Source organism: Suricata suricatta, chromosome 2 (assembly GCF_006229205.1).
Source record: "Suricata suricatta isolate VVHF042 chromosome 2, meerkat_22Aug2017_6uvM2_HiC, whole genome shotgun sequence".
Classification (NCBI taxonomy): domain Eukaryota; kingdom Metazoa; phylum Chordata; class Mammalia; order Carnivora; family Herpestidae; genus Suricata; species Suricata suricatta.
Genome location: NC_043701.1, coordinates 133,183,218 through 133,201,411, shown reverse-complemented (window position 1 = coordinate 133,201,411; position 18,194 = coordinate 133,183,218). Strand labels below are relative to the sequence as shown.

At 51.9% G+C, this 18,194-nt stretch overlaps 1 protein-coding gene across 1 annotated transcript in view; it reads right to left on the bottom strand.

Moving 5' to 3' along the window:
* Positions 1-14,034: 14,034 nt before the first annotated feature.
* Positions 14,035-18,194, bottom strand: part of SLC29A3 (solute carrier family 29 member 3) — a 46,061-nt gene continuing 41,901 nt past the window's right edge. Inside the window, exon 6 of the mRNA XM_029919774.1 lies at positions 14,035-16,332. Within this exon, the coding sequence (XP_029775634.1) occupies positions 15,678-16,332 (655 nt within the window). The 3' untranslated portion in view covers positions 14,035-15,677. The remainder of the gene's footprint in view (positions 16,333-18,194) is intronic.

Here is an 18,194-nt window from a genome sequence, read left to right as displayed (position 1 = left end):
AGAAATTACCGAATGGAGTCTCCACTGCTTGACTCTTTGAGAACACAGACCATCTAGGTTGGAATCACCCAGATTTCTACTGGGGAGTCAAGGGAGACCATTTTTGATAGGGTGAGGCACCGGGCATCATTAAGCCGTGCAATAGCCAAAGGAATCCTTTCTGTCTCTTCCTACCCTGAAAGGTGGACTGGCAGGGTCCTGGGGAGAAGGCACTACCTCTTGGCCGTCAACCACATCCAGCCTCCAAGTACTCTTGTCATTGTAATGGAAGAAACAGAGGGAAGTCACAGTTGCAAACCTGTATCCATCACTGCTCAAGCCTGCGTCATGCATGTACATCGCTGGTCTGCCATGAGCACCGCATCATTAGAATAATCTCAGGGGGGCGGAGTCGCATTCCCCATTTATAGATGAGAACAACGAGGCTCTAAGGGGTTAAAATAAAAAGACTGACCCAAAGTCAGCAGCACAGCCCAAGGTTGAAGCCTGGATTCTTGGCAGTGTCTCCCCTACCTCGCCCCCACCCCTCACCCCTGCCACCATCCAACCCCTACCTATAAACAGCCATCCTTCCCAGATCAAAGAACGGGAAGGTGACAAGTGAGCGAGGGCTGTAGTTTTCTGGAAATGTGCAGAACCAAGCAGGCTTTGGCTTCAGAACGTCAGGGAAAGTAGAGTTCAGGGACAAGTCCCCCCCGCCCCCGCCGCAAGCAGCATCCCTCAGCTACAGATCTGACTCGTTTCTAGGTATTTGTGATGGGAAAGGCCCAGCTCTGGGTTAAGGGCACATGCTGTGGGTGCCGGGACTGGCCTTGGGAGCGCTAGTGTGAAGGGACCTCAGGCCCTGGGAGGACATGCAGTCCCCCACACTGGGCACTCTGCACTTCTTTTAAGTGCACAGACTGTAGCCCCCCTCCCAACAAGGCTTGATTCCTGCCTGCTTTGAGAAGAGCAGTGACGACTAGGGAACGTGATGCAAGTCAGCCTTCTGTCCTCACTGGTGAGGAGCTTGCCCTCGGAACTCAGGCAGACTTGGGTTCAGATCCTTGGGCAAGCCATTCAAATCCTCCAACCCCCAATGTCCTTGGGGGCTAGGGGTGGGGACACGAGACAATGAAAGCCAACTGTTTAGCAGCGCATTCAGCTTTCGGTGGGTGCCAGCCACCATCCTCTTCCCCACTGGGCAATGACACCTCCTCCTGAGTTCATCTACAGTGACATTTCTCTAGAAGCAGACCCGAGACAAGGATTCGAGAGTAGGCAGGTTATTGGAGGTGATCCCACGAAGCCCCAGGTGAAGAGTGAGCAAGTGAGGCAAGCGGGGGAAGGAAAACACAAAAAAGGTGTGTTACCGGAGTAAGTTACCATTGTAAACATCTGGAGCTCTGACCCGAAGGGAATTCTGGGAAACAGTGTGGTAGAAGAGTAGTTCTCAAACCTTCCTGAGAGTCAGACTCACCCGGAGGGTGTATTTAAACACCACTTGCTGGGCCCCACTCCCTAGAGTTTCTGATTCAGTAGATGTGAGATGGGAATCTGAAAATAGGCCTTTCTTTTTTCTTTACTTTTTAAGTTTATTTATTTTGAGAGACAGAGAGAGCTCATGCGGGAGGGGCAGAGTGAGAGAATCCAAAGCAGAGCTTGGATGCAGAGCTCCAACTCACGAACAGTATGATCATAACCTGAGCAAAAACCAAGAGTTGGACTCTTCATTGACTGAGCCCCCAGGCGTCCATGAGAATATGTATTTCTAACAAATTCCCAAGTGGTGCGGATGGCAATAGGTCTGGGGACCACACCTAAGAGCCACTGGTGTAAAAGATGTTCCACATGATCCTACCTGAGGGTAGATGGCCACCAACTTGGTGTCTGTGAGTTTTCGAACTGCTTCCAAGGGTACTCACTCCCTGAAACCAAGCTTGCTGGCACGGCCGGAAAGCCCTACTAAACCCATTGCTAGAGCCCACCCAGGGGCGCACCTGTAGCTGAGCGGCAGGGTAGGGAGAGTAATAGCAGAGAAGCCTGCAAGGTAGTTTGACGTCTGATTGAAAGACTTCAGTGGGAACTAAAGGTCAAGGACACCTTTGGGTAGGGCCCTAGCACTGTGTACATATGGTCATATATTTTTGTAAAATTAGCAAGTGTTTGTTCTGATTGAACGTTCTACACAAGTATATTTCTGTGACTAATTTTATATTTGCAGCTTGTAATTCCTTTTCCTAAAGAGGCACCCTAAGTTGTCTACGTTTCAGGCTTTTTAAAACCTGGGCTGGCCCCTGCAGATAGGTCTATTAGACTCATTTGCTGAACAGACCCAAGAACACAGACCACCTGGGTTCAAGAATACCTAGATTCAATTCGGCCTTGCTACTCCCTATCTGAGTTACTTTGGAAAAGGTGCCGAATTTTTGCAAGACCTCCATTTACTCATTTACAAAATGAGGACAGTAATCATACTGTCCCTACAGGATCAGATGAGGATCAAATGAAATAACCTCTAGAGCCAGGCCCACAGTAAATGTCCAATAACCAATAAATATGAATATCTTTTTTTTATTATTGTTGTTAGTTCCATGGTTTACTCTCGTTTATCATTTGCGCTGATGATCTCTTTCTTCCAATTCCAGGTAGGAGTGAAGGAACTAGAGACAGGAAAGATTCCTTAGGGATTGGCAGGTCCATTCCCCACCCTGCTACCACACCTGCTCCCTTGCTCGACTGGCTCCGCCCCCTCACCCCGGTGCCCGACCCGTTGCCAGGCAACCACAGCCCGCCCCCGCACGAGGATTGGCTGCGCGGCGCGGCTCCCGGCATGCCCCCAGGCTCCCGGAAGCCACACTGGGCTTTCTGTTTCGTGGAGGGTGGCCCCTGTGGCTTTAGAGAGGCCGACGTAGGCAGCGAGGCTGGGGTGTTGGGAGCAATTCCTGGTCGAATTGAGCGCGGCGTATCGGCATCGCCACGGGTCACCGGCGGGACGGCCTCGCGGGGCTGAGGATCTGCCACGTCCCGCCTCTATCAGTCCGAGCCCCCGGGAAGAAAGGGCTGAGTCCCTGAAATAGCTTGGAGCATCTGCGGCCCAGGCCCCTCTCCAGCAGCTCCTGCCACGCCATCCCAGCCCTGGGCCCTGAGGCTCCAACACTTCCGGACCCAGCCCCTCAAGCTAGCTAACCTGGTTCAGGCCTTTGACCTTGGGCAGATGCCGCTCCCCCGGTCCCCGAAGTTTCTTTGCCTTCCTGGTACTGACAATAGCACTACTAAGTGACATTATTGATTGCTTACTTTTTACCCTTGATAAGCATTCTGTTAAGCCTTCTGATCCCAAGAGATGGGTATTTATATTATGACCATTTTGGAGAGATGAGGATGAAAACGGGGCTCAGGGAAGGAATTAATTTGCCTTAAGTAACACAGCTCCACAGGACCAGATTTCCAACCCCAGGCAGTGCAACTCCAGAGTCCAAGATTTTAACTTAAAGCCTCCTTGTGAGGATTGATGAGAGGGTGTTAAGTCTTAGCCAATCGCTAGGCATCTACTGAGTAAGTGCTCAGGGGTAGTGGGCAAATCATCAGATTCATGGTAACAAGTAATAATAGTTGTATCAGCGTTAAAGAGTAACTGTGGCTAGAGCTTTGTCAGAGACTGATTGCTGTGTCCACTTAGGATGGGACAGTCTGGAAGACGAAACTGCCCTCCTCCACTTTCAAGTCCTTAAAAATGCTGAAGCTATTGTGTCTTCTTCCAATTTCACTTCTCTCCACTTCTATTTTTACCTCTTCCTTTCCTTTCTGCCAGTTATTGCTAGCTCCAGGGCTGAAGCCCTTTGCCTCGGAAAATGGCCAGATTTGTGCTCTGAGACCGTGAATAACTTCAGAAGTTCTCACTTTTATTGGTTAAGATGAAAATTGCAAAAACAGCTAGGAGAGGAGAGTTAATGGGACCTAAAGTTAAAAGCGGACCTTACTTAGCCCTTGACTTTTGAGTAGAACACCATGGTTTTCAGGGCAAATAGATGTCTGTGTTCTTCCTGAATGTCAGAGACACTCATTCTGGGATCTGGGGACTCCTGTCTGGGTGTCAGTTTACTTGCCTCTAAAATAATAAATTTGAATGATATTTGCCATATGCATGTGCCACCTGTATTTTTTTAAATGTAATATTCTTTAAAAAATTTTTTTATGTTTAGTTTTGAGAGAGTACAAGCAAGGGAGGGGCAGAGACAGCGACAGGGGATCCGAAACGGGCTCTGCACTACCAGGAGAGTCTGATGCAGGGCTTGAACTCTTGAACTCACAAACTCAAGAACCATGAGATCATGACTTGAGCCGAAGTTGGACCCTTAACTGACTGAGGCACCCAGGCGCCCCTAATTTAATACTCTTTAACTCAGTTTACATACATTGACCATAAAGCAAATAATAGGCGCACCTGGCTGGCTCAGTCAGTAGAGCATGTCACTCTTAATCTTGGGGTCATGAGTTCAAGCCCCACATTGGATGTACAGTTTACTTAAAAATAAAAGCAAGTAAAAAGCAAACTATATATCATTTAATAGAAAACCAATATCACCTGTCATTAATAGAAGGCAAAAAACCCTAGAAAGAAATGCAAATAAAAACAAAATATTCTCAATTCTGGCGGGCGAGACCTTGGAACTGAGGCCTGATACCATTCTGTGAAACAAGGAGGATAGCAAGTTTAGGGAGGTGTTGAAGACCTTCATTCAGGCACCACACCGGAAGTTGCCCCTGTGGGTAGTCAGGATTGAAAGAACTGAACAGGGAAGACCTCCAGGTGCGGGGTTCTGGCTCTTGACCTCTCAGACCCTCCCCCCAGCACGGTCCCTATAGCTCACATTCACACTTGAAGACCCGGTGGCTGAGACAGCCGGCGGAGTTGTCTACCACACAGCCTTTCCTCTCGTTCTATTCCGGTGTGTGCAGTAGGCGGGGAGTGGGAGATGCCCCTCAGGCACAGGGGAGGGGAAGCCGTTCAGCAGAATTTGATGTGCCCCAAAGTCCTCACCCACTGCCACTGCATCTTCCTAGGACTACAGGAGGCAAGGGGGAGGGGCGGCTCTTCCTGTCTTCCCTTCAGGGGTTGGGGAGACTTAACTCACAGAGGCAGCAGCCCCACTTCCAGATCTGTCCCTGCCCTGCCCAAGGGTGTCTGAATGTCAAGGGGACATCAGGAAAAGGGTTTCATAGGGAGCAAAATGTGGACGATGACCCCATCAGCAAATAAGGAAGAGTCAGGAGAACCCAAAGGGGCAGGAAGTCGTTGGCTATTCTCTTTCACTGACTGATTTCCCCCTCTCCCAGCTGAGAACCTTCCCCTTGCAGGCTGGAGATGGGGGAGGATCAGGCAGGACCACTTTTTCTATCATTGCCCCCTACATAAAAATCTAGGTTTCTAGGGTCTAGGATGGAGCCGAAGTTTTCCTTAGTATGTCTAGTCCCTGTGGCTTAGGGGCTAATGGAACACTTTTTACCCCGAAGCTGCATGGACATCCATTGCCTGAAAACTGCTTAGGAGGCAAAAAGGAGGCTGAGGAAGAACCCATGATCCCTACTTGTGGTCTGTCCTGTGTGTCTCTAGCGGGGTGAGAAGTGGTTAAAAGAAGGGAAGGGAGCCCCTGAAACCTCCATACACTTCTGTGAGTCCTGGCTGCATTTCCAAATAAGGCACAGCTTTGAATATTTAGGAAGACAGAGGACAGAAAATCAGAGAGGCACACATGAAAAAAGGAAAATAAAGAAGTCTGTCTGGCTCAAAGGAAGTGGAATTCAAACTTCTAACAATAAAAAGGAACATTATGGGGCACCTGGGTGGCTCAGTTGGTTAGCAGCCAACTTCGGCTCAGGTCATGATCTCACGGTTCAAGGCCCACATCAGGCTCTGTGCTGACTGTTTGCTCAGAGCCTGGAGCCTGCTTCAGATTCTGTGTCTCCCTATCTCTCTGACCGTCCCCAGCTCATGCTCAGTGTTTCTCTCTCTCTCAAAAATAAATAAATGTTAAAAAAAAAATTAAAAAAGGAACATTTGTGGGCCCAGGGCAAGAGTACAAATCAAGGCCCATACACTGTAGATCTCAATATGTAAGTTACAAGTCAAGTAACAAACTCAAATTTATGTTCGTCTACGTTGACATACATACCTTTATAGCAATGTGGAAGGTCAGGTTTGCATCTGGACTTCTCTGACAGAGACCTAGAGGGGTCTCCTGTGCACAGACTGGAGGCTGAAACCACATGTCCCAACGCTGCACCACTGGCACATAGCCACCTGTTGAGTCTGTCCTATGAAGGATGAACCTAAGGACGAGGCTGCCCAGGCCCTGTTTGCAAGTTTCAGCTCATTTAGGCAGCGGTTCAGGAGTCCTGGGTATCCAAATCATGGTACGGGAGGAAGAGCCAAGTCCCCTTGAACCTATAGACTCCAAGCCCCAATGAGATGGGTTACAAATGGATCCACAGCTAGATTGGTAATATAAAAAAAGCTAATATCTTCTATTTGAAGTATATTTACAGGGCACCCTGACCTGATGACAATTTTGAGGTATGCAAGATCAGTTAGTTCCCCACTTCACAGGTCAGAACGCTGAGGCCGGCAGAAGTCAGCGACTTACCCAAAGTCCCCTGATTATAATCCCTGTACCTGAGCTCTTCCTAATTTCAAGAATTGAGGTGGTTAGTCCTTACCCAACATGTCAGAGCCTGAGGGTTTTAAGCAGCAAAAAGCAAGGTAGAGGGGAATGTCCTGACGTCCTCACAACAGGCCACCTGGCATGGTGCTAACAGACCTGGCACATTTTAGCATTTAACCCCTCCCATTCCCTTCTCCCAGAGCTGTGTGGGCAGAAGGCAAGCCACTGACAACTCTCTTCTGAAGTCAACTCTGATAAAGTGAGGCCAGACTTCTGCATTCTTAGCTCACATAAAAGTTATAAAAAATGCATTCCCATTCAGTGTCTTTTGCAAAAAAGCATTGTTTGGTAATGGCTCATTTCCCTGTTTGAGTCTCAGCAAAGACTCAGCAAAATTAAAAGCAGTTAACACCATCTCAGCAGCTAATGAGCCCAGAGAACAGGTAGGAAGTGTGACCCCGCCCCTGGTGGGAGGCGGCCCTGCACCCTCGCTGAGGCTCCCCAATTATAGCACGCAGGAGAGGGAGTGAGACCACAGCTCCTTCCAACTTGTCAACTCCAAGCTGTGGGCCTCACCCTTGCTCCCTTTTCCCTCCTCAATATCTATGGTGGAGGGAGCAGGTGGGAAAGAGCCAGCTGAGGGGGTAAAGCCACTGGATGCCAACCTGTGGGGCTGGTGGAGAGCATGAGTTTGGCTCTTCAAGTGCCCAGGCTCTGCCCTGAATCTGCGATCACTTTTAAGGGATGATGTTTGAGTGTCCACAGTGCCTTAGCTTCTTGAAAGGCTTTCCAGTCCTGAGCCCTCAACCGGAACAGGAGCAGACGGAGTCTTTGTTCTCACTCCCTGGCCATGTGTGAGCTCCTGATGAACCCTCATCAGTCTTTGAGGGTCTAGCAGAGTGGTTCTTGAAGTGGATTCCCGGATCTAGGGAATCCGAAACTCCAGGGTGGGCCCAGCACTCTGCATCCTGTCGGGTGCTCCAGATGAGTCTGCTCTAGTAAGCTGTAGGTGCTGGCAGGTGTCCTGGGGTCAGACAGACCTGCACTTGCACCTCGGCTCTGCCCCTCAGCAGCTATGTGTCTGAGTCTTAGTTTTGACACCTATAAAATGGGGAGATACTACTTGCTCATGGTGGAGCTGAACAGAGTAAGATTATGCACTGATGTGCTTGGTTATACCGCTCAACGGGCAGCGGTCGCTCTCCTGTTTCTCTGAAAATCAGATTAGACAAGTAAACCTATGCAGGCCGCCTTGGAGATGCTTACAGGCCAGCGTGGCAGGACCTTTCAGACGTGTGGCTTCTGACTCATGCCTAAAGCCACTGCCAGCACCCCATGATCCTGTTCTGGATCTCAGTTCTGGACCAGGACTAACCTTGTGGGTAGATCGGCTTGGTTTCCAGCTTCTCTAAAGAAAACTCTCCTGGGGGCACCTGGGTGGCTCAGTCGGTTGAGCGTCCAACTCTTGATTTCGGCTCAGGTCATGATCTCACAGTCATTAGTTTGAGCCCCGCATTGGGCTCTATGCTGCTTGGGATTCTCTCTTTCTGTCTCTCTCTGACCCTCCCCCACTGGCACATGTGCTCTGTCTTTCACTTTCTTTCTCTCTCAAAATAAATGAATGAACTTAAAGAAAGAAAACACTCCCACCTTCTGAGAGCAGTGTGCTGACATCGTCTCTGCAGTGATTTTGTGATAGCCAGCGGGGCCTCTCACAGAGGTGAGCAGAGGCTGGGTTACCGAGTTATAGGCTCCACCAATCCTCCTCAGCAAAAAGCAGGGTGAGGATAACCGTGACCTGCTGACCTCACAGCGTGATGGGGATCTGAATCTGCGATCACTTTTAAGGGATGATGTTTGAGTGTCCACAGTGCCTTAGCTTCTTGAAAGGCTTTCCAGTCCTGAGCCCTCAACCGGAACAGGAGCAGACGGAGCCTTTGTTCTCACTCCCTGGCCATGTGTGAGCTCCTGATGAACCCTCATCAGTCTTTGAGGGTCTAGCAGAGTGGTTCTTGAAGTGGATTCCCGGATCTAGGGAATCCGAAACTCCAGGGTGGGCCCAGCACTCTGCATCCTGTCGGGTGCTCCAGATGAGTCTGGACTTTTCCATAGATCAACCCATCTAATCTTCACAACAGCCCCATGAGGGTACCTCCTCTGTCAACCGCTTTTCCAGATAAGGAAACTGAGACAGAGAGGTTAAGACACTTGCCCAAAGTCACTAATGAGAGACCGTCAGGATTTGAATGGGGTAACCTGGCTTCAGAGTCCTGCCCTTCAGCACTGAGCACTGTCCAGGGACACCATCTAAACAGGGCAGGCCATTGGCATCCAGGGGGTGAAAGCCGTAGCATGCGGAGCCCTCGGACAACCTGATCGGTGCTATGGCCCCTCTGCCCACCAGATGCACGCAGACTTCTGCACATGCTCTCAGCATTCCGTGAACCTCTCACTGCACCCAGGGGTCCCAGGCAAGACCTGTGCGGCCCTTTGAAGGAAGTAGGAAGGGGTGCCTGGGTGGCTCTGTTGGTTGAATGTCCGACTCTTGATTTCTGCTCAGATCATGATCTCATGGTTTGTGAGTTTGAGCCCTGCATTGGGCTCTGTGCCATGGCGTGAAGCCTGCTTTGGATTCTTTCTCTCTCTCCCACTGCCCCTCTCCTCGCTCCCTCTCTCTCAAAAATAAATGAATAAAGGAAGGAAGGAAGGAAGGAAGGGAGGGAGGGAGAAAGGAGGGAGGAAAGGGCCGGGGTCATTAGCATGCTCTGCCTACATTGTACTCTGAAGACCAGGCCTGGACCCAGAGCAGCAGGGATGGAGGCTGTAGGGGTGAGGGTGGGGGCTGCAGGGGAGGGTTTTGAGTCCTTCTGTCTAGAGTGAAGTGTGTGACAGGTGCAGTGGGACCACAGGGCTGTTTGCAGAAGAGCAGGACTGAGATGCTCAATCTCCTTGGTCCTCCAGGACTCAGTCTGGAAGCACGGCTAAGGGACCGGGCAATCTAGAGCAACCCAAGGATCATCCTGCCAAGAGGCAGGGGGTTGGACTTGGTGACCTGAGTTCCTCTCCCAGCTCTAGGTGTGTTTGAATCAGAGACAGAGGTGTGGTCATCTGAGGACTTCCCACTCCACTCTGCTCAGTGCCCGGGAGGGCGGGCCCCTGCCCCTCATTCCTCGGCGCCCTGGTGAGGACACACGTGAGGCATCTGCCGGGGAAGGTCTCTGCAGTGAAGCTCCCTGACTGTAAACCCCGCACTTGGCTCGGTGAGCTTTCCGTCCCAAGTGCCTGTAAGGCCTGCAGCCTTGGTAACTGAAGAACAGTGACTCATCAAACACTGAGGGCAGGCTGGGCGACTGCTGTGACTCACACTGGACAGGGTACTCCGGCCTCAGGAAGGCTGTAGGCTTCATACTCCACACCGCCCACCCAGCATATGGCCCTGGACTCCTCAGATCAGAAAACCTTCCAGAGAAAACCTTCTAGGCAGCAGGGTGACCGGGAGAGAAGTCAGGCTGTGGAACCTCACAGCCCTGGTCTGAGTTCCAATATGGCCTCATGCCGACTTAACCTGAGGCTCAGTCTCCTCCTCTGTAAAATGGGAACGACTGCCCCTGATGTCAGAGTGCTATACATGGACACAGCCCTCTCCCCCCATGGTAGGCACCCAATAATCTGCCCCTCCTTTACTGTGATGCAGACCACGTCCTTGTCCCGCCAGGGGGAGCCAGGCTTGTGCGGAGGCTCACAGCCCAGGCAGCCCTTGCAGCGTCCGGCCACGGTGTTAGGCTCTGTGTCGCAGGCCAATATGGGAACCGAGAAACCCGTCATCCAGTGAGGGCTCTTCCAAGGTTACAGTCACCAAACCCTGCCTGGGGATAATAAGGCAGAAGTGTCATCCTGTGGACAAGAAACACCTTTCCGGTGGGTGCCCTCCAACAGAAGGCAGAGAGGTGAGGAAAGAAGGAAAGAAAAGCAGCTGATTCTTAAAGAGACCCGGCTGCCAGGGCTGCAATCTTTATACGATGCCTCTTACTTTCATTCTCCAAAGCCACCTGCCTCCTGGGGCTGGAGGGAGACCTGATTCCCAGCCCACCTTTATCTCCTCTTTTTTGGCTTCCTTTCTCCTTTCTCCCTTCCATCCTTCCTGCCCTGTCTTTCCACCACACCCCCACCCCCCACGCTTGTAAAACAATCACTGGGTAAGCAGCATAGTCAAGCCACATTCCCTGGAAGCTCCAAGAAGCCTATTTGCCCCAACCCTGGGAGGTGTGGCTTTGACAGGTGGGCAGGGGAGGGACTAGGCAGCTGGCATAGGGGACTAGCCGAGCCCAGAACCTAGTGAGGAGCAGAGACACAGTCAATGAGTTACTCCTGACAGGTTAGTCAGGTAAACCAAGAAGGGGTGAAGATAGAGTCTTCCAGAAGCTGGTGACTAGCGCTGATTACACCAGGCTCAATTCCACAGCTTTTCTTTGGGTTAACACCGTTCCACTTACCGCACACAATGCCCCAGATGCGGGGCTGCTGCAACCATGGCCCCGACTGTCATGTGTGAAAGTGAGTCAGGGTAAACTTGCCCGTGGTGCAAGGGTAAGGAGGTGGTGAGGACTCAAACACAGGCAGGCTGGCTCCAGAGCAGAAACTCCCAGAACCACTTTGAGAGCGGCCAGTGCCGAAAGGACATCTGGTTAGCTGGCCACCTGTGGACGAGGGAGGCAAGATGTGTGCAGAGGGGGCCATTTTTCCAGCCGAGGGTTGGGAGGAAGGTGAAGTGGCTGGTCCAGAGGTCAGAGTGAAGGGCACAGTGTGGGCTGGGGTCTCGGAGCTCCAGTGTTCTGCCTCATGCATCCTGCCCCACAGGTCCGGCATGTCTAGGCAGGACCCCGGGAGGGTATCAAAGCACAGGCATCAGGATTGGAGGTGCAGGGGGCCCTGGGGCCGGGCACCGCAGGGAAGGAGATGAGCATCACAACAGACTGTCCAGGCAGCAGCAAAAAGGAAACACATTTGTTGAGGATCTGCTAGATCCTAGGCACCTTTACCTACAACACTGGGGCTCATGTAACTCTTACAACAGCTCCAAGAAGCTTCTCCTCTGAGGTGAGAATGTTATCAGCAAGACTGGGCCAGACTACCCAGCAAGGAGGTGGTAGACCCGGAAGTCCTCGACCCCACGCTGCAGGCCCGGAGCTCTGTCTCACCGGCAGTCAAGGGCAGGGACTGTTCTCAGGGGGTGCCTGGGGCCACTGTGTCAGCTGGCTGGCACCCTGTGAGGGCTGAGAGCACTGGGGGTCAGTCCCACCGCAGCCTGAGGTCAAGGTTGTCTCTCAGGCTGAGGCTGGGCTCTGTGCTCTTGGCTCAGACTGCTACGCACACTGTGAGCCCTGTTGCAACTCGGCCTGCGTTGGGGGTGTGTGTGTGTGAGTGACTGGTTGTACCAGGCGGGCTCAATGGCACAGCAGACAGCCACATTCCAGAATTTCTCATCATTTCCTTTACAGACATGGAAGGGAGGCTCTGAAGGCAATGTGACTCACACAGCCAGTGCCCAGTGGTGCTGGGAGCAAGGCAGCCTGACTTCCAAACTGCATTCTGTGTCCCGTGACCCTGTGTCCAAAGACGGGTTGGGCAGCAGCAAGCAGCCATGCTGGGGTGACCTCAGCAGCAGGTGCGGTGTGGAGGAGGAAGGGCTGTGGGGACCAGAAGAACAGGGGCTGGGGATTGGAGTGGACTGAACAGGGCCCAAGGGGACCCAGTCCAGCAGGGGGCCTGGCCAGCTGTACTGGTAAGATCAGTTAGACGAGGGCCAGTGCCAGTGTTCTGGGCAATACATCTACTTGGCATGACACTCCCACCAGGCCATGGAGTGAGGAAGAGGGGACACAGATATCCAGAACCAAGGAGAAAATCAAAGTTCAAGCAGGGGAGCAAGAGAGCAGGGCAGGCGAGGACCTGAGTTTAGGAAGACCTACGTTTGCTTCTTGTCTAGGCCACTTAATAGCTGGGTGGCCTTGGATAAATTACTTAACCTTTCTGAGCCTCATGGTGTTCATCTGCAGATGGGAAAGTAATTGGGGTGATGCGCCTGACCTAGGACAGCACTGGGCCAGGGTTTTGGGCAGCTGGAGATGAGGTGGCCCTGGGTCTGTGGCCAACTGCCACTCCCAGCCTCCACCTGCTGTGGGACCGAAATTCCTTCTGGGATCCTGCCAGGGTCAAAGCTGAACTAGGAAGCAGGCCTGCCTTGGCCACGGGTGGAAGACAGCAGTGACTTGGGTCCAGACCCTGACAATGCTGCCACTAGGAAAGTGATGACAGAAAACAGATAGGTAACCCTGGGCTGCAAATTAGCCTGCTGGAGTAAAATCTCGCAACTGACTTCTGGCCTCCCTTCTACCTGGAGTTCTCTATAAAAGCATTACAGGGTCTCAGAAGCCGGGGCCTTGCAGTGACCTCCTCTCATATCACATCCAAGCTGATTAGGGGGCCCCAAATCTTCTCTAGGGAGCACTGAGCCAAAGGCAGCAGAATGAAGAGTGTTTGCTAATAATATTCCCTCTTGCATGTTCTTAGAAGCACCTGACACCACTAGATGAAGAGTCGGCTAATTTAGCTGCCTCTGGCTTTCTTCATGGAATAAAAGGAGAGTGAAGATGCGCATGCACTGAAAACTGGCACGGGGGGATTAAATCAGAGACTATTAGGCAAAGCCAGCCTCTTGGGGACTCCCCCAACATCATACTGAAAAATCCCCTTCCCTTTAGCAAGTTTTGCTCACTCCCCCAAAGCATGTGAAGTAGTTCCACGAGCCTGCTGGGGTCACATGAGACTAGCCCCAAGAGATAGTACAGTGACTGGGGACAATGGGGCCCAAACATCACCGTCTGCCCTTCTGCAGAGGCATTATTCTCACTTTCCTTCCTCCCTGCCCGGGAAGGAAGGATCCTTTGTGAAATGCCCACTAAGGTGGGCAACAAGGAACAGCGAGCCAAAGTCTGGATAATTCTCACCAGCCTAACAGCTGACACCTCCTCCCCCCTGGGAAGCTGGCATGTCCCCCGGGCCTCCCAGGGCTGCACCCTCGCAGTCGGCCACTCTCTTGCCCCTGCACTCCACACTCACTTCCCATCGCCTCCCTAACAGGGACACCTCTTTGGCTTCTGAAAACTAACTCCCTTCAGTTGAGCACGTGAGGCCCCCACTACTCATTTGCTCCCAGGGGGTCCCCATCTCCAAGCTCAGAGATGGCTGATCTACTTAAAAACAGACATGCCACCCATCTGTAAAACACCTGAGGTTGTGATAAGTCACCACCCAGACCACTGCCCCAAATGACCACCAGCATTAAAATCGGTGAAAAAACCAAGGGGGAGAGAGAGAGATCTCGAGCTTCTGCAAGGGACGGGGAGACAGGAGAATTTATTTTTAGTTAAAAACGTTATTTTTTCAAGATATCAAGTTTCGGCAAACCTTTCAAGGGTGTCTATTTTCATTCTCCACTGTGTGGATTACCGGCTGCTGCCCTGGCCAGCCGGCTGTCTGCAGGACACCAGGGTGCCCAAGTCCTTCGGAGAAGGAGTGGGCTGACTTATGGTTCCCGGGGTCGCTGCTTCTTGGGGTGCAAGCTCTGTTCTCTCTGCATGACTCTCTTCAGAAAGAACTCCTGATCTGGTCTAGTTCCTTTTTCTCTGATTCCCAAGCCAGCCTGCTCCCCCAAGGAACAGCCCTGCAGCAGCCTTCAAGGAATTGGAAGAAATGTAAATTGCAAGTTACGACTCGTGTCCGAAGATCCAGTGGGGGCCGCACGAGCTGAGGGTCACCTTTTGAAACAACAGCTTCAAAATACATAGCTATCCGGGAACAAACCAGGACAAAGCCAGCACCTAGTACTGCTGGGCAAAGCTTCAGAGCTGTACGATGTGAATAATAAGTAAATCTATGAACGCGAGAGAGGCTGGGATCCCTACTTGGGACACCTTCTGCACTTCCAGCCCAGGCTCTACCTCTCTGCCTGCCCCACGGCTGTGGTTCAGTCCACTGGGGCTTCAAGGAGAGGAGAGGGAGAGACGAACCAAGAGAGTTATACCTCCTGTGGGTCACGGTGGGCTGGGCACGCCCCTTGATCCCCAGCCCTTACATCTGGGAGGTAAAACACAACCCCTTAGGATTCCTACACCCACCCACTCTTCAAATACCCTCACATCATCTGATTTGAGTAGCCGACTCCTGACAAGACCCTGATTAATACAGCCACCAATTAGACTTTCATTAAATATCCAGGGATTCATTATGCCCTTGAACCGATAGCCTTGACATGTTGCAAACATGGACATTTAAAAGACCCTGCCCTGACACAAGCCAGAGACCACTTTAAGGATCCTTGTTTGAGGATGCAGGCCTGATACAGGGATGGCTTCTGGAGCCCAAGTTTGGGGAATGAAGGTTTCCTGGAAGGCCGGTGTCCCCCGTCTGGTTGGTGTATGCTCTCTCACCCACAGAAAGCAGGGGTCTGCACAGCCTTGGGTCTTGGGCTTAGAACTGGCCATTCCAGGGAACCCCCCCCCCGATAGGGAGGACTGGGAATTGTCACATCTTGCTGTCCACTGGAGGGAGAAAGTCTGGGAGAGGCAAAGAGCCTGTGGTCCGGTTTTGCCACTGGCCTTGGTAACAGCTCAGACTCAACACTGACAACAAAATTCAGAAGAGGCTATGAAACAGGATGGAATGTAACAAACGGGCAGCTATGGGCACCTGGGCACATTCGCTGTGCTACCGTGTAACTACTGCAACTGTGCCCCATTTGCTGTCTTTTGGTTCTTATCCAAAGGTTTCAGGAGAGTTCTTTAAAGTGTCTGGATGTGCGTCCGGCACAGCTGCCGGCTCCCAGAGGGGAGGCGAGGCCTGAGTGTCCTCTGCCCTGCCCCCGGCCCAGTCGCGGCCCCATGCTGCGCACTGCCCCAGCCCGCTGGGCTGCTCCCCACCTCCCCGAGGCTCCCAAGGGTCACACGGCACCGAGGTTCTTGCCATCACCCGCTTCTAGATGAGGTGCACGAGCAGGGCAGAGCAGGCTGAGCCGAGTACTAAGCCCAAGCACATGTAAAAGGACATCACCACCCCTGTGGCCTCGGCCAGCTCCCTGGGCACGATCTTGGGCCCGTACATGAGAGCCAGAGTGCTGAGGTAGCCGTTGCTGAGCCCCAGCAGGGAGGTGAAGAGCACCGGGTAGAGGTCAGACCGGAAGGCCACTGTGCGCAGGTGGGTGCGGGGCTGGTAGTTGCAGAACACGAAGAAGGGGAGGAGGCACGTCCGGAGGAGCACCAGCCCGGGCAGCACCTTACTTCTGGGCCCTGGCACCTGAATCCAGGCCGTGCCCTGCCGGCCACACAAGTCAGCAAAGTTAAACAGGAGGAAGATGGTGAGGGGGACGAAGAACTTGGTGGTCCACAGCGAGCCTGAGCCCTTGTCCACGGACTCAATGTTGGTGGAGATGGCGGGGAAGATGAGGCTGGTGATGAAGAAGAGGTAGATGATACAGAAGCCCAGGCTGGCTGTCTTCTTCAGGATGGGGCGGAGCGGGGGTATTGAGGACTCGCTGGATCCAGGGGCTGCCGCAGGGGCGCTGGGCGAGTCCTGGGGCCGCTGCTCTTCACCGGAAACCATGTGAGACGGCCAGACAGGCCTCAGGTAGAACCTGCAGGGGGAGAGGGCTCGTGGTCAGAGGGCCCCAGAGAGCAGGGTCGTGGGATTTCCAGGGGCAAGGCCTACAGGCCTGGTGGATAAAGCCTAAGGCCCGGATGGCCGGCAGCCTTGGGACACCCTCCGATGACATATGTATTTTGGGGTGGCCAGAGGGAGGCCTGCACAGTCCCTGGCCTGCCCAAGAGGCTGGTGACCATGCCACAAGCAGGGACAGAGGAAAGCATTCCTGATCACCACCTGGTGACCCATTGTTTTTGTTTTGCTGTGGAGAAGTGGTGATAAAATAGCATTTTAATATATAAATTTTTAGGGGCCCTGGCTGGCTCAGTCAGTGGAGCGTCTGACTTCAGCTCAGGTCACAAGCTTGGGGTTCGTGAGTTCAAGCCCCACGCTCTCTGACAGCTCAGGGCCTGGAGCTGCTTCAGACTCTGTGTCTCCCCCTCTCTCTGTCCCTCCCTTGCTCATGCTTTCTCTCTCTCTCTCTCAAAATAAAGAAACATTAAAAAAATTTATAAATTTTTTAAATAAAAAAACACACACTGATGCAATGAACCCAAATAACGCAGAAGAAAAACGACAGAGTAGAATGAGAACCCCCACCTCTGGTCTGAGGCACTGATGGCTAAAACCTGGTGCCTGTTGCTCCACGGTGTGCAAACACCCTCCCCCCACCCCCCAACACCTAGCTCCTAGCTCCATCTAGGGTTTTTTTTAAATGTTTATTTATTTTTGACAGAGAGACAGAGTGTGAGTGTGGGAGGGGCAGAGAGAAGGGGAGACACAGAATCTGAAGCAGGCTCACCACCTGAGCTGAAGTCAGATGCTTAACTGACTCAGCCACCCAGGTGCCCCCTTCCTAGTTCCATTTCCTTTAAGCAAAAGTGGGATCAAACTATACACATTGCAAAACTTTCTGCAACAGGACAATTCCTAAATAAATTATGTAAGTCATGCATATAAATACATTCTATAACTGCCTGAATACACACCTATCTGTGATACATAAATGCATCCACCTAATTGCGTCAAGAACAAGATCTTGTGGCTAGTCTTTAACATGGAGACACGTGACTCGATGCCTCTCCGTTGTGCAGCTCAAAATACCTCATTGTGTAGACATACAATTTCACCGCTTCCCGACTGATGGACATTTATGTTAGCTCCAATTTCTCTCTACTGCAAACACTGCTGCAATGAATAATCCTATACATACATCCTTACATGTGTAAGTTAGTATTTCAGTAGAGCAGATTTCTAGAAGAGGAACTTGTGGATCAAAAGGTTTGTACCTTTAACATTTTGATAGATATCAGGATATTGCTCTCCCAACAGGTAGGAACAATTTATCTCTGCTCTGTCCCACTCACCCACCCTACGGATAGTAACCTGCCCCTTTAATTGCTACACGATCATCTGTTTCTTAAAAAGAAAACTGACCACAGTTTCTAATCATTGGGTGGGTTTACTGGTTTATCATCTGGCTCCTTCAATAGAAGGACCCTGGGGCAAGGACCATGTTTGCCTGTTTCCAGCTAAATCTCCACGGGCAGAGTAACCCTTCAAAACACAATTGTAACTAATAAGCCTATAAAGATGTCTTCCCCCCGCCTCCTCCCGCCCGTATCCTCAACACTGAATATTATCAGTATTTTCAATTTCTGTTCCTCTGACCAGAGTAGAGAAGGCTTGGGTCACCTGGCCTTGCTGCCTTGCTGTGTGACCTTGCCTGAGTCACTCAACCTCTCTGGGCCTCCAGTGTCTGAAAGCCAGGAGACATAGGCTGAGTGCATCATCACACCTCAAACAGAAGGCTTGGTATGGGGCTGGGAGAATGGTAGCTTGGTGACAGCTAGC